The sequence below is a fragment of the Monodelphis domestica genome, chromosome 5, assembly GCF_027887165.1.
Source record: "Monodelphis domestica isolate mMonDom1 chromosome 5, mMonDom1.pri, whole genome shotgun sequence".
NCBI lineage: Eukaryota > Metazoa > Chordata > Mammalia > Didelphimorphia > Didelphidae > Monodelphis > Monodelphis domestica.
The window spans coordinates 205,837,805-205,854,184 of NC_077231.1; the positions used below are offsets into that span (position 1 = coordinate 205,837,805).

Here is a 16,380-nt window from a genome sequence, read left to right on the forward strand (position 1 = left end):
CCTCTCCAGCTCCTTTTACTGATGAGGAAACTAAAGTAAACAGTTACATGACTTGCTCAGGGCCCCACAAGTAGTAAGTGTCTAAGGCCTGATTTGAATTGAGATTTTCCTGACTCTTGGTCCATCATTCTATCCACTCTGTCACCTAACTTCCCTATTAAATAACTTTTTTCAAGTCAAATAGCTAGCACTTATCATAGAGGCATGGTTTCAATCCAGGACTTCTTGGCTTCAAGTTCAGGTCTATATCAGTCACATCATACAGCCTCTTATGCCTTTGTAACTATTTTCATATGTTATAGAATGTGTAGAAATGACTGGCTTGTTTACTGTTCACTTTTCGTGTAGGGCTATGACTAAATGAGTCTGGGAATGGTAGAACAATAGGTTCATTTTCCTGAAGAAAATAACCAAGAAAGTATGTGTGAATTTGTTTACCTAAATTGAAGCTGTTTTGTTGGGGCTATATTATTTCCCATACAAATTGGTTCTCTGCAGATTTTTAAGCCTGCCAAATACTTAGTGATCTCTGTGATATAGTTAATATAAATTGTTCCTATTTTTCACCACAACAAGAAATTAATAGTGGGGATAATAATGAAAGTGAGTTCATTTGTCTTTTCTCAGATTTTTCATTTTCCTCTAGTTCTCAAAGGCTTGAAAAATCATCAAATACCTCCTATCTATCTCTTTGCCTGATCCTACACTTACTTTCCTATATTTCTTCAAATTTATTTCAGGGCACAATTTTCTTAACAAAAGGCAAGGTCAAATATGGAACATCTAAATCCACCAAATGTTCCAAAAAAGAAAAAGCTCAAGGTAGGAGAGAGAAAGTCAGTATTTCAACGTGGATGTTTAAAAATCCAAGATAAAAGATGGTACTAAAAAGTAAGTAAATATTCCTATAAAAAGTTATCTTTTTATGTCAGCCTAAACAAGAAACTAAGGTGGCAACAGTCTGGGTTGGACATACAAACTAGTATAGCCTTAAAATAAAAACCAAAGACGCAGGAATGACACAGGAAGCTCTTCAGAGTATAATCATTTGTTAAAGTGGCATCAGTCTGCTTTGGGTATCACAGAATATATTATTTTGCTAAAAAAAAAAAAACTTAACAAATTCAAAGTACCTATTGCAACAAGCCACTGTTCTGTTTAAAAGTTTCAGAAAAAAAAAGTTTCAGGGGAAGTTTATCCTCTCCTTTAACATAAATTCTTTTCTCAAAAATGACTTTCTATAGACATATTTAGTTCACATGTATAAAAGACCTAATGCTCTCAATATCTCAAAAGCATTTTCCTTATAGTTCAATCATGCAAAGTGGCCCCAGACCACAGGCCAAGTGCCTATGAAAAAGTATGCCTGGAAGAAAATAATTTCATTCTAAAAACTCAACTCTTATCCAATGTATTTATTAACTGCTTGACTCCAAGGAAAATGGTAAAGGCTAAAAATGGTGGCCATAAACAAATTCTCATTTCCCATCCATAATACTGCCTAAGTTAGAACTTTTATGACTCAAAGCAAGATTTGAACAAACTTACTGTTCAATATTTATTGAAGCCAATCTTTCAGCTACAGTATCCATTTTTAAAAGTCAAAGATAGAAAAAAACTAGCAAGTCACTTAGCCCCAATTGCCTAGCCCTTTTGCTCTTCTGCCTTAGAATCAATATTAAGACAGAAGTTAAGGTTTGTTTTTTTTTAAGGAAAGGGTTTTTTAAGAGGAAAATTTCTATATAAACTCTACATGGATCAATATCAAGTTTCAATTTTTCAGTCAGACAATCAAAAGAAAAAGTCAAATTCCTTTCCAAATGGACATGCCAAGTCTTTTTTAACTCCCTCACAAACAGAGAAAGGCAACGTGAGACTAGCCAAATACAGGGAGAACCTGCTGGTCTTAATTGGTCAAGTAAAATCCATTTGAAAAAGTAATGTGAACTATTTGATGAACATTTCAAAGGAATGCTTCTCTGAATCTTGGGTTCCTAGGTAATCCTGGTGACTAAAGATCTTAGAATAAGAAGAATCAGTCAGGTAAAGTAAGTCTGTCCTTATTTTTTCTCTCTCTAATACCAGCTGCCTTGCCATGAAAGTTAATTTTAGGGCCAACCAGGTGACTCAAGGCATTGAGAGCCAGGTCTGGAATTGGGAGGTCTTTCAAATCTGGTCTCAAGCATTTCTTCCCTATGTGAACCTGGGCAAGTCACTTAACCTCCATTGCCTAGCCCTTACCATTCTTCTGCCTTAAAATCAATATTGATTCTAAGATAGAAGGTTTTTTTAAGAATTTTTTAAGAATTTCATGAGCCTCTTTTAGTATATTTAACAATTTATTAAACTGGTCTGGAGATTCTGATGGAGATCAGAATCTACAACAAAACATCTGACATTTACATAGTACCTTACAGCTTACAAAGTGTTTTAAAACAAACCTTTTAGTTAAGTAAAAGCACTATTTTCCCATTTTACTGATGAAGAAAAGTAAAGGTAAGAGAAATTAAGTGGGGCAACTCAAAGAACAGTATAAAAGGAATAGTATACTGAGTGCTACCCAGGACTATAATCAACAGATGGTTAGCACTCTGAAATTCTAGACCTAAGTGTTAGCTGGAAATGTCAGGCAGAGGTTTAACAACCTAGCACTGTCTCTAAGGAACTTAGTGAATTACTGAATTAGGACATAACAACAGAGTCAAAATATCAATATAATCACACACTGTAACACAAGTTTGGCATCACACTGAGCGAAACTATAATCTCTTAAGGAATAATCACTCAGGCCAGTTTTTGGTTGGGGGTTTTTCAGAGTGAACAACAGGGGGAGGGAGAACTCTAATGGTAATCCTTATAAAATGTCCCATATACTCTTGATCCATTTCCTCTGTGTCAAATTTGACAGGCTATAATTTTTTAAATACTTCAGGTTAAATTCTAAATCCAGAATTATAGGCACTCTCTTTCAGTTCAGTTACTGTTCAGTTGCTTTTCACTTTTCATGACTGTTAGGACTGTTTTGGGCAAAAATGCTGAAGTGGTTTGCCATTTCTTTCTCCCACTCATTTTACAGGTGAAGAAACTGAGACAAATAGGTTTAAGTAACTTGGTCAGGGTCACATACCTACTAAGTGTCTGAGGACATATTTAAACTCAGGAAGATGAATCTTCCTGACTCTAGGGCCATTACTCTTATCTCCTGCACCAACTGCCCACAGACACTACCTATCTACCCATGTTCACAACACAATCCAAAAAACTCACATAAATGGATTGATCCTTCACACAAGGAACAGGAAAAAAAAATCATTAGGAAAGCAAGCAGACGAGATAAAAAGTCACTTAAAAATGAGAATTATTTTCTGAGTTGACCTGGCATAATGTTGAGACAAGTCTTTCTATAGGACTGACAGCCATAGACAATCACCACTTTCAACAATGTGTGCCCTCTCTCTCTGATTCAGTCACAAGACCTTCAAAACACAGTAACGGGAAACCTTTCAGACTCTGTTACCAAAATGCTACATAAGTAAAAATTTTAAAGATGAAATTTACTTTTCATTAAATATTGCTTGAATTTTCACATATTACAATAGAATTCAACTTATGTATTAAGAGGGGGAAATGGTGGTAAATCCTCTCTTATACAAAGTGTTGAACTGGCTCTTATTTCTCTACTCCATAGGTTGGGGTGTATGGGGTGCTCAGGGAGGAGTAATATCTTTGGTATGGAGGGCTTGTCGTGCCCTTCTAGGGGAGCATTCCAGCCTCTGACCCCCACCTCTCACTTGTGGCTCCCAGTAGCTGCTAGCATGCGGCAGCGGCCACACCCCGGGCAACGTCTTCGACAGGCCAGCTAAACCTTGTGAGGGTAGCCATCAGGTCGTCGTTGACCCCTGGTGAACCAGGGCTTTGCTCACCCAGCATGTGAAGACTGCTTCGGCAGAACAGGCGGAAGAAATCAATAAGAAGGTTCAACAGCTGAGAAGGCGATGCAGCAAGGCACTGTGGAGTGCTCAGGGTGTGTTGGAGCACAAAAGACAACACAGCCATCCAATGCAGCTGAGGAAGTCTCCAGGTGTAATGACTTTTCATACCACTGGACCCAGGCTTCCAATGCCTAGAGAGTGGGACTGTCTCTGTGCATCGACTTTTCCACTTAAATCTTCATGCATAAGTGTCTTTGTGCACAAAAACGCACAAAGACAATCCTCATCCTCGGTTACCGAGACTACTACTACTACTACTACTACTACTCCATAGGTTATCAACCTCTTATTCTCAGTGAAACAAAAAGAGTTAACCAATATATATAACTCTCACAATCAGGCCTCCAGACAAGATAAGACACACGAGAACACTGCGCTTTCAGTTCTTGGTTAGTACTTTCTAATGACTACATCAACATCTCTATAATGATGATCATACAAATTCTGTACTTTTCTAGTCATTTTAGTGTGTGTGTCAGAAAAGACAGGAAATGGATGAGAAGAGAATATACTATTTTCTAGCTCTTGGTTTCAGTAAAAGAGAGAACTAATTGGAGATAGTGGATAAAACAGGCCTTGGAAAACAGATATAAAATGAAGTTAATCATACATTCTCATGAATTATCCAAAGCACACAGTGGGAAATTTACTCTTTTGGCTGATGATAATTTTAAGTTACACTATATTTTGTAAATGTAGAAGTAAAAAATTCCAACTTTTGAAATGCAAACACAAATTTCCATTTTAAATAGTACTTCAATAGTTTAAACAGCATAAGATAAATAATTTTGTAATGTTTTTCAATTTCAACATTTTTAGCAAACATTAACCTCTAAATCTTTATACTATCCTGGCACAATAGATAAGAACATTGACTCTTTTGTTGTTGCTGCTTAATAGAAAGAGAAAATGGCAAAGAAGATGACAAAGTCATAGAAAGGGCACAGAAAATGGATTAGAAATGAAGGCTTTTTAGATACAAGGGGGAAAGGGAAAAAATGTAAATGTAAAATTTCAGAGGGAATCTTGCTATTGGTTTCAGGTACAACCTACAATTCCCAAAGTTGGTAAAAGGTCAAAAGCACACATAATTCACCTATTTCATTTAAGTGATTAGTACGAATATATCAGTAGGCAATAAAGAAAGATATAATTCAAAACAGTAAGGCATCTCCTTTTTCAAATGCATTTCTCACATAACCACATCTCCCCTCCCCAACTGTAATTTTTCTGTTAACAACCTTCAAAAATTAAAGTTTGGAAATACCTTTAGAATCATAACTACGAGATCTAGTTGGAGACTTTGGATCAGATGGAGAAGATTCCTTCATTCGCCCAATAACATTTTCTGAAAGCTGGAAAAAAAAAATCAGTTAGAAAAGAGTATGACACAAAAAGATGAAGTCATATAGTCACCATTTGTGTGTGTGTGTGTGTGTGTGTGTGTGTATAGATACATTATTGTGCAAAACTAGGTTATAGAAAATTAGGCATACAGAAAATTTGCATATAGAAAATTATTTCCCTGAAAACAGCACATAACAAGATTTCCTCACTCTCACAAAGTAACTTTGTGTTATAAACCATAGTAGCATGGAAAACCTATAGCAGAAATGTAATGTTTAATATGGTATAAACTGCTGATCTAAAACTATTTTTTGCCAGATGGCTTTCAAATTTGCTTAATAGTTCTCAAAGAATGAGAGTCCATGCCCCACAATTTATGCTCCTGAATTTGTCAAACAATAGCTAACTGCACACATTTATTTCTAGGTCTTACTTATCCAATAAATTCTATTAATCAACTTTTCCATTTTCATCCAGTTCCAGGTAGTTTTGGTAATTCTGCTTTGTTCTGATATAGTTCTGATAGCAGCACTACACACTCCTGTTTCTACTTTCCTTATATCCCCTGATTTTTTTTTTACATTAGTATGCATTCCTATAAGAGAACTTTGTTATTTTTCCAATTAAATAAAGCATTCTTTAGTTAAATGATTAGTATAGTACTAGATCTCTAAATAATTTGGAAAATGTCATTCATTTTTACTAAATTTGTGCAGCCTAGAAAAGTATGCAAATATCTCTTCAATTATTTGGACTTTCTTTTTCCCTAGGTGTCCCTTAAGTCTTTAAAAGATTTTGTTGTTTAAAATAAATTTCACTTCCTAACTGTTCCTAATTTTAGGCTCCTAACTTCATTAGTAATGTAAAGAAATGTTAATAAATTTGCTATTTCATTTTTATATCTTGATACTTTAGTAAGACCTGCCTAAATTAAATTTCTGGCCATTCTTTAGTTTTCTAAATAAGTCATATTATTTGCAAAAAGATACAAAACCTCAAAAAACCCTGCCAGTCTCCCATACCAATCTCCCCTTTCTAAGAAGAGTGGTTCCTCAGGAAGTAAAATAAATAATTCTAATTACATGAAATTTTAAAAGTTTTAAACAAAACTAAAGCTGTCTAAATTAGAAGGAAAACAGGAAACTAAAGATTTTTACAATAAGTTTCTCTAAAAAAAAGCCTCATTTCTCAAATAGATAGGGAACTGAGTCAAATATATAAAAATATGAGCCATTCCCCAATTGGTCAAAGGATATGAATAGACTAATTTCAGAAGAAATAAAAAATTATATAGTTATATTAAAAATGCTTTAAATTACTACTGATTAAAGAAATGTAATTTAAAACAACTCTGACTCACCACCAGACAACTATCAGATTGACTAACATCACAGAAAAGGAAAATGACAAATGTTGGAGGGGGTAGGCAGAAAAATAAATAGGGACACATTCTCTGTTGGTGGAGTTGTGACCCAGGTCAAGAGAAATTTGTAACTACATCCAAAAGGTTATAAAACTATGCATATCCTAAGTCTCTGTATCCCAAAGAGATCAAAGAAAAGGGGAAAGGACCTATTTATGTATAAATATTTACAGTAACTTTTTTTTTGGCAAATAATTGGAAATGAGGATTGCCCATCAATCGATAGAGAATGGCTGAACAAGATTCAGTATAGGATTGGGATGGAATACTATTGTGCTATAAGAAATGATGAAGAATGCTTTCAGAAAAATCTCAAAAGACTTCAACGAACTCATGCAAAGTGAAGTGAGCAGAACCAGGAGAACGTTGTAAACAGAAATTTTTTAAAGGATAATCAACTGTGAATGGCTGGCTACTTTGACAGACAATGATCCAAGACAATTCTGAAGAATTCATAATGAAAAATGTTTTCTACCTCCGGAGGAAGAATTCTAGAACTCTCAGTGCATATTCCAGAATAATATTTTTCACTTTATTTTCTTTCTTTTGTAACATGGCTAAAACACTTTGTATGACTTCACATTTATAATCACTATCATATTGCTCACCTTTTTAATGGAGAGGGAGGAAGGAAGAATATTTGGAACTCAAATTTTTAAAAAATTAGTACTAAAAAATTTTACGTGTAATTGGGAAACATTTAATGAAATAAATAAAAAATATATTAGAAACACTTAAGTTGTTCCTTAAAAGACCACATGTTTTAATGGATGTTTAATTTATCATATTATTTAAAGAAGAAATCTCCAAGTCCTTGGATAATAATGTCAGAGCTATCACTTACATAGTTTTAACTTTTGCAAAGTACTTTACAAATATTTCATTTTAGCTATTAACTACATTTTACAAAAGAGGAAACTAAGCTAGCCTGAGGTAAAGTGACTTGCTACAAATGAGACTGAAGCTCCGATTCCATCAGTAGTAACTGAGCAGGGATTTGAATCCAGGTCTTTCTGATGCCAAGTCTAGACACTTGTCACTAGCTGTGGGGCTGGGCAAGTCACTTCACCTTATTTGCCTTGCTCTTCTATCTTAAAGTTCTTACTAAGACAGAAAGTAAGGGTTTTTTGTTTTTGTTATTTTTTTAAGATACATAGATATGCAGTCCTATGCAATTTCCTCCAACTACTAGAATAATTTTCCCAATGAAGAGCAATAAACCCCAGAAAGTGTAGGAAGAGTAGAACAATAAAACAGTAAACACTCCTTTGATTTTAAAAAAAAAAGGAAAATATGGGAGAAACAGGATATGTGTCATGGCAATCAAAAAAAGAATGCAATAAGTAACTTTGGATTGATTTATCCTTCCCACTTCCCATGGATCAGCTGATTAAATAAAGACAATGGTCTTTTCCATTTTTAAAAAATCTCTATTCTCTATTAAATACAGTACTGTTCACAATTCTTCTTTATTCAAAAAATATCACCAACTGATCATACTGTCTACCTTCTACCATACTGACTGACCATCTCTGCCAGTAAAATGGACTTTCCTCCAGAAAGCTTGATGTAAAAATGAAGATTTTAACCCCAGACTTTAATCCCCAGAAGTCCTTGGTACTTCCCAGAGTTCCCTATAATCTCACCCGAGTCTCTACCTGGGAGAGACCACAATTAGTATTTAAGGGGCTCTCTGCCTCCCAAGAGCTCTCTTCCTGTACTCGGAGATTGCAAGATGTAGTGAGTATGCTAAGCACGGGGATTCTGAATTGGCTAATCAGCCATGGGCACATGGTTTTCTACTTTGTATTCTTAATTCTAATAAACCTCATAAAATATAATACTTTTATTATTAGAAACTAATTTAACTTTTGCATCTAGAAACATCCAGTATTACCATTTCTTCCCACTATAGGCAGAACTATAAAGGATGCAATTTCTCATTGCTGATACCTCACAGAATAAATATTATATGTCTCATAACCGGTTCCTATTAATTTGGCTTACAACTCTGAGGCCCAGTTATGCAAAGCATGAAAAGTATTACTTTGAAACCACTCTTATTGAACTTGACATTACCTTTTGACAAATTCCCTCATGTGGCTTTGATGTCAGATAAACCTGTGAAAGACTTTATTGTGGGCTTACTATCCATGCATGCACAGCAGGTGTTTGCAAAAATCCTATTAAGCAAATGTAATGTGAGTACTTCCCTGGATCTGCTTTGACAATATTGTCAATAAAAGTTCATGTTATGCTGAAAGAAACCCACCAAAAAATCCTTCACACATATATGAGTGTCTAGAGACCACTTTAAGGTACTAGTTTCATATGTGGTTAATCTCCAAATCAGAACCCAGAAACAGTATGGCAAAGGGATGATGAATGAGAAGATTATAGTACATTTTAAAAAGAAAGACTAGCAAATGCTAGGCAGCTAAGTGACACAGTGAATAGAACACTGGACCTGAAGTAAGAAAGACCTGATTGCATACAATTAATTGCCAGCTCTATGACCATGGGCAGACTTAAATCTGTCTTATTCAGTTTCCTAAACTGTAAAATGGGAATAGTAATAGTACCTACATCATAGGGTTGTTGAGAGGATCAAATGAGATACTTAGTACAGTACCTAGCACATAACTAGCACTTAACAAATTCTTATTCCTTTCCCACACCTACCCAAATGTAAGAATAAAAGGAAAATGCAAAATCCCGAAAACACTATTAAGTACTTGCTGAAAGGAGAAAAAAACATGTTAAAAATAGACAGAATTTATAAAACTATCAGATGTCAAGAGTCTTAGCAAGAAAAACCTGGGAACAAATTCTTAAGGTTACAAATTCCTACAATAAAAGCTTGTGTTCCAGCTATGTAAAAATGCAGAGTTATAGATAATGTTAAGTAACCCATCCACTAAAACATCAGCTTTCAACTATTTTCAAATACCAGTGAAAAATTGTACTAATCCATGAATATACTCTCTCATGACAGGTGGACTGACCAGAAACTGAGCTGTTTTTCTTCATTTAAATCTTAGTAAAACATTCAAGATTCAAGTCTAAATTGTGGCCATATGGGCATTAAGCTATCTACCTGAAAATTTGATAGATGACACTGAACAGCACTCTGTATATGCCTCAGAGTAAGTGCCAACTTCTTTGCATTTATGCAATGAAGACAATTCCACTGTAAAAGCTGATGCCATCCAAAAGGGGTTGCCTTCAACTCTCCTCTATCCAATTCTTTACACTTCTCAATATCATCACTCCCTCCTCCTTCACTGGAGACACAGAAGTAGAAGAATACTTTTCTGTAAGGTTAATTCATGTTCTTTTAATCCTGCTTCCTCTCCAGGCCTTTTATTCAAGCAAATATTTCATATCTTTCATACATTTTCAATCTCTCCCTTCTCTTTCCTTCTTATTTGCCTACAAACATCCTTAGGTTCCCCCCAATCCTAAAAAAATTTTTTCCATCACTCTATGCTATCCCACTACCACATCAGTTCTCCTTCCCAATCTTAGGATAAATTGGTGAGTTTTGTTGAACTTTTTTTTATTTTTTGCTCAGTTAGAGGAGTAGGGAGGGATATACTATTAAAAAAATAAGGCAACATAAAAACAAAAGATATCCATAGAAATAAAAAAAATTAAATGTTTGCATCCAAGGCCTCCACTTCTCAACCCCTTCCAAACTGGCTTCTACCTGTAGCACTCTCAAAGGTCATTCAACTGGTGTGTAAGAGTAAGGTTCAAATCCCAGACTCGGATGCTTACTTGCTGTGCCCCTGGGTAAATCACTTACCTTCTCTAGGCCCTAGTTTCCTCAACTATAAAATGAGAATTTGATCATAGAACCTCACAAGCAGGACATCACTCATGCAAGCATAATAAAAGAATTCTACCCCAAAACCAGCCATGCAAACTTTGCCAAAATGCTTCCAACAAAGAGAAATCCACTCTTTTTTGAGGTAGTCCATTCTACTTTCTGACAGCTCTAACTGCTACAAAGTTTTGCCATATCTCTAACTTAAGTTTGCCTCCACAACTTCCATTCATCTGTACAAATTCTGACTTCTGGGGCAAACAGAATGAAGTCTAATCTTTCTTCAAAGTGACAGCCCTTCAAATACAAGGAACTCTAATATGTCCTTCTCCAGCTTAAATATCCCCAGCTCCTTCATTCAGACAATCAGCAACTCTTTTTTAAGTAATTACTATGTGCCAGGCACTGGGCTAAGTATAGGTATTTAAAAAAAAAAAGTTCCTACCTTCCTCAAGGAACTTGCATTTTAATGAGTAAAACAATATATATAAATCAACATATACAATAGATAAAAGGTAGAATTAGAGGCAAAAGCATTAGGAACTGGAGGGACCAAAAATAGTCTGCAAATCAGCAAACCAAATGGCCTTCATCTCCCTTGACCTCTTTGTAGTATGGGGCACTGCTGATTACTACCTCTATCTGGATAGTCTTTCCTTCCTTGATTTCAGACAAGCTATAGTCTTCTGATTCTCTACCTGTTTTTGTATTCATTCCTTCACTGAATACTATTCCCCTTCCTGAACTCTCAAGTTGAGTGATTACTCTCCAGGTTTGGAATGTGGCACTTTCCTATTTCTACACTCTTGACAATCTAACTTGGTCCCCTCAATTTAACTGTACAGAAGATTCTAAAAGTGTTTTGAAAACCTTAAAGTACTTACATGGCAATTATTATGACTAAATCTATATATCCGTGTTGACTCTCTACCAAGCTCTAAGTCTGTATCACCAAATTTCTATGGGACCCTGACAGCTGAAAGTCCCACCAGCAACTCAAATGGAACATTTCCAAAAAGTTCATCTTTTTCCCAAAACCTGTCCTTCCTTCTGGTTTCATTCACTAGTTCAGATCATTCTGCCAGTATTCTTCAGGAGCCCTTCACAAGCTAGGGCCTCCTTAGCACAGTTCTAATGTCACTTCCCTCCTTAATAAACTCCACTGACTTTACATAAATTCCCTATTATCACTAGGATGAAATACAAATTTCTCTGTTAAATATTAAAAATCCTTCGCAATTTGACTCCTATCTACCTTTCCAACTTTATCATAAATTCTTTATCCCAACCAAAATGTCCTTCTTGCTGTATTTTACACGCAACATTTGATTAAAATCTCCATGCCTTTGCACAAGTTGTCTCCCTGAAATGGTTTCTCCCAACAATTAGATACTTAGAATGCCTAGTTTCCTTCAAGGCTGGCCTCAAATGTCAACTCCTATATGAGTTTTCCTGAACCCAACCCCACCCTCAGCTAGAAGTGGCTCCTTTTCAAATATTATCATGCAGTTATTTTGTATCTATTTGTATGTATACATCTTATCTATCCCAGTTGCATCTAAGTTTCTCAATGGTAAGAAATGATTCATTTTTTTTCTTTGTATCCTTCACCCTTGGTCAAGAATCTAGCAAATAGCATGCATTGTTCGTTGCTTGTTGATGGACTAAATTAAGTTACTTAAGGAATAAAAGCAGCATTTATTAAAAGCCAATTTTATGCCAGGCATTGTGCTAAGCACTTGACATACACTTTATCATTTGATCCTTAAGTATTAAGATAATATGAGTATTATCCCCATTTTACAGTTGAAGAAACTGAGACAAAGAAAGATTAAGTGTCTTGTCTGAGGTCACTCAAGTACCTGAGTTTGGATTTAAATTTGGGTCTTCCTGACTCCAAGTCCAGTCCTTTCTATCTACTATGTCATCTAACCTGCCTCTCAGTCTCAGTTGCCTCACTATAAAATGGAAGAAATAAGAGCACTGCATCAAAAGTTACTGTGTGGATCCAATGAAAATTTGTCTAAGACACCTACAAACCTTAAATGGCTACAGAGAAAGCATTATCTATTCTAGAGATAGAGAGTCTTACCCTTTTTTGTGACAAGGATCCTTTTGACCGTCTGGTGAAGTCTATAGAATTCTTTCAGAACAATATTTTTAAATGTATAAAATAAAAAACATAGGACCACAACAGAAACCAATTGCACTACAATTGTCAAAATATTTTTTAAAACAACTTCACAAACTTGAGGTAAAGAACCCCTGATCAAGGGGCAGCTAGGTGGCTCAGTGGACAGAAAGCCAGATGTGGAGATGGGAAATACTGGGTTCAAATCTGACCTTGGACACTTCCCAGTTGTGAAACTCTGGGCAAGTCACTTAACCCCAACTGCCTAGCTCTTACAGCTCTTCTGCCTTGGGACCAATTCCTAGTACTGATTCTAAAACAGAAGGGTTAAAAAAAAACTTCTTTTAGGCTCTTCTTTCTCCTCCAACACTCATCACTTTTATGTACCATTCTTCATCCTCTTCCTCTTATCTCTCCATAAAATTTCCTTTGAAAATCATATTTTACTCCTATAAATTCAACTATTAACTACTATTAAGTATAGTGAATAGGGTACTGGCTCTGAATTCAAAAAAATCTTGGTTTTAATTCCACCTCTGTTATTTATTCCTTGTGTAATCCCGAGCAAATCACTTAACCTTTGTCTCAATTTCTTCAACTGTAAAATAGGGATAATAGTCCTACCTCAGTTATTTCAAGAATCAAGACAATATTTGTAAAGTGCTCAGCACAGTGCCTGGCACATGCAAGGGATTAATAATTTCTTATTTCCTTCCTTTCTTCCTCCTTTGACCTCAATTTTCTCATCTTCAAAATGGGGGGAATGAACTAGGTGAGAACCCTATCACTTTGTTGGAAGCAAATTTCTCTCCAGTGTCTCCTTTTTAACATCATCTCTCAGTGACCTAGAGGTCAAATGACACTGAGTAAATTCAGGTATAGATAAACCCTCAGAGAATGGAAGTTAAGGAACCAAGAAGACAGGAAACTTGATTCCACAGGCACTGCCACCCTGGACAGCCCAAGCAAATTAAGAAGCTATGGTTGGTTCCTGAGATGTGATATGTGAGAGTTAATGAGTGGAGAAAAGAGCTTATAAGGTCAAACCAGGGACCTGTCTGGGTTTTCTGGCAGGAGCAGAAGGAACCCTTGTCATAGTTTAGCTATAGATCCATCATGGCAGCCAACAGATTAGAAAGTTAAGTATTTCTCTACCTCTTTCCTACCTTTCCCTCTCTTTACTACTACTTCTACTTTGATTTAATAAAGTTATTAAGCTACTATCAGTTTCATAATGTTAATTATTACAACTTCTAGATCTAAGATTCTTTGATATCTATGTAAATGACTTCCTAATGACCTCTTTTCTGATCTCCAAACCTCTGCTCAGCATGTCTGTTCCAGATGATCCACCAAATCTTCAAAGTTAAAAATGTCCAAACCAAAATAATCATCTTTTCTCCTTTCCCTGTTCCTAACTTTCCAAATTCTATCAATAGTACTCCTAGTTATTCAGGCCCGAAACCTGAGAATCATCTTTGATTCCCCCCTCTTCCTTAAATCCCATGTCATTTGCACAGTTCTATGAACTCTACTTCCAAAGTACTTCTCAACTGCTTCCTCCTTTCTCTTTCTTATGCTACAGTTATAATTTCAAGGTTGGTCCCTCTCATTTGGCCTGCTGCAATAGCCTTCTACCTGATTCTTTTGATTCTTAGCATTTCCGTCCTCTGGGCTAGCTTCTGATACACCTGCTATCAATTAAGTTATTCTGAGGTATATCTTTGATCATCATATCTCTCCTGGGGTCAAAGCTTTAATGGGTCCTCACTGACTACTTTAAAAAGTTCTATCTTCTGAGTTCTGATCTTAATTGTCTTCACAAGCTGCTCCTCCCAGTACATTTCTTTTCTTTTAGGGGAAGAGAGAAGGGAGAAAAATGTAATTACTGTCAGGTGCAGCTAGGTGGCTCTGAATATAGAAAGCCAGACCTGGAGATTGGAGATCTTGGGTTCAAATTTGACCTCAGACACTTGCTAGCTGTATGACCCTGGTTAACTCAGAAGGTACGTGTTTAAAAAAAATAATTGATGCCTCCCCTATTATTAACACCACAGTTTCTTTTTCCTCTGATATGCCTTATTCATTACAGTAGCGTTCTCCCTAGTCAGAAAAACAACTAAATAAAATCCATAAGCTACCATCTGTGACCACATATGAAATAATACATAAATCTTATATGCTTTTTATACCCTTTTTCCTGAGTAAATCTGACCATTTCCCACCTTTATGCTATTGCTCAGTCCAACCTATATTTACAATGTAATCTCCATGATCCATTCCTAAAGCCCCATATTAATCTGTTGAAATCCCACTGATTCTTACTCCCAATAGAATTATTTTTCCCTGCTTAGATCTTCCACAGAACTTAATTTCTGTCTCCTACTCAGCTACCTAAATACAAAACAAACTATGATATTATCTTATTTCTCAAATAGATTGTGAGCTTTTTAACAACAGAAACTGTCTTACTCATCTTTGTATCTCCAACAATATAGACAGTTTTTGTATATAACATGATTAATAAATGTTTACTAAATTAATAGATGGCAAAAAAACTAACACAATAATTTTTAAAACCTCAAACAACAATATGAAGCTTTCTATTATCATTGATATTTTACAAAAGAAACTAGATCATAGAGCTCAACAGATATGAACAGAATCAGTTATTCTGAAAATAATCTAGAGGACTCAGTGGTCTTCAAACTCAGTAAGAATTAGCAGTAATCTGCTCTAACATGTATCAACTAAAAAGCTAATGGGATCCTGGGATGCTTTAAAGGCCTAGCTTACCAGTATAGGGAAATGATAGTCTCACTCTATTCTGTCCTCACCAAGCATTATCTAAAGTACTGTATCCAATTCCAAGTACCATAGTTTAAGAAGGACAATGAGACCTCAAACCTAGCAGACAGGTCAATATGGCAGCAAAGGAAAGTGATAAATGTTGGAAGGGATGTGGCAAAATTGGGACACTAATACAATGCTGGTGGAGTTGTGAATTGATACAACCATTCTGGAAGGCAATCTGGAACTATTTACAAAGGGATTTAAAAGACTGCCTGCCCTTTGATCCAGCAATACCACTACTGGGTTTGTACCCCAAAGAGATAATAGGGAAAAATATTTGAACAAAAATATTTGTAGCCGCACTGTTTTTGGTGGCAAAAAATTGGAAAATGAGGGGCTGTCCATCAATTGGGGAATGGCTGATCAAATGGTGGTATCTGATGGTGAAGGAATACAATTGTGCTGAAAGATTAACTGAAGGAATTCCATGTGAACTGGAACTTGATGCCAGAAATTGATGCAGAATGAAAGAAGCAGAACCAGGAGAACCTTATACACAGAGACTGATACACTGTGGTACAATTAAAAGTAATAGACTTCTCTACCAGCAGCAATGCAAGGACAATCCAGAGGAATTTATTAGAAAGAACACTATCCACATCCAGAGAAAGAACTGTGGGAGTAGAAATGCAGAAGAAAAGCATGATTGATCACATGGTTTGACGGGGATATGATTAGGGGTTTGTCCTTAAACATTCATTTTACTGCAAATATGATAACACAGAAATAGGTTTTGAACAATGATACATGTATAACCCAGTGGAACTGCTTGTCAGCCCTGGGAGTAGGGAGGGAAGAAGGGATG

The 16,380-nt window shown here is 35.7% G+C and overlaps 1 protein-coding gene across 2 annotated transcripts in view; it reads right to left on the bottom strand.

Annotated features, from left to right (window-relative positions):
* CHCHD3 (coiled-coil-helix-coiled-coil-helix domain containing 3) overlaps positions 1-16,380 on the bottom strand; it is a 356,184-nt gene that overhangs the window by 337,130 nt on the left and 2,674 nt on the right. For both annotated transcript variants that reach the window (XM_001367264.5, XM_016426166.2), the window contains exon 2: positions 5,260-5,347. In XM_001367264.5, the coding sequence (XP_001367301.4) occupies positions 5,260-5,347 (88 nt within the window). The remainder of the gene's footprint in view (positions 1-5,259; positions 5,348-16,380) is intronic.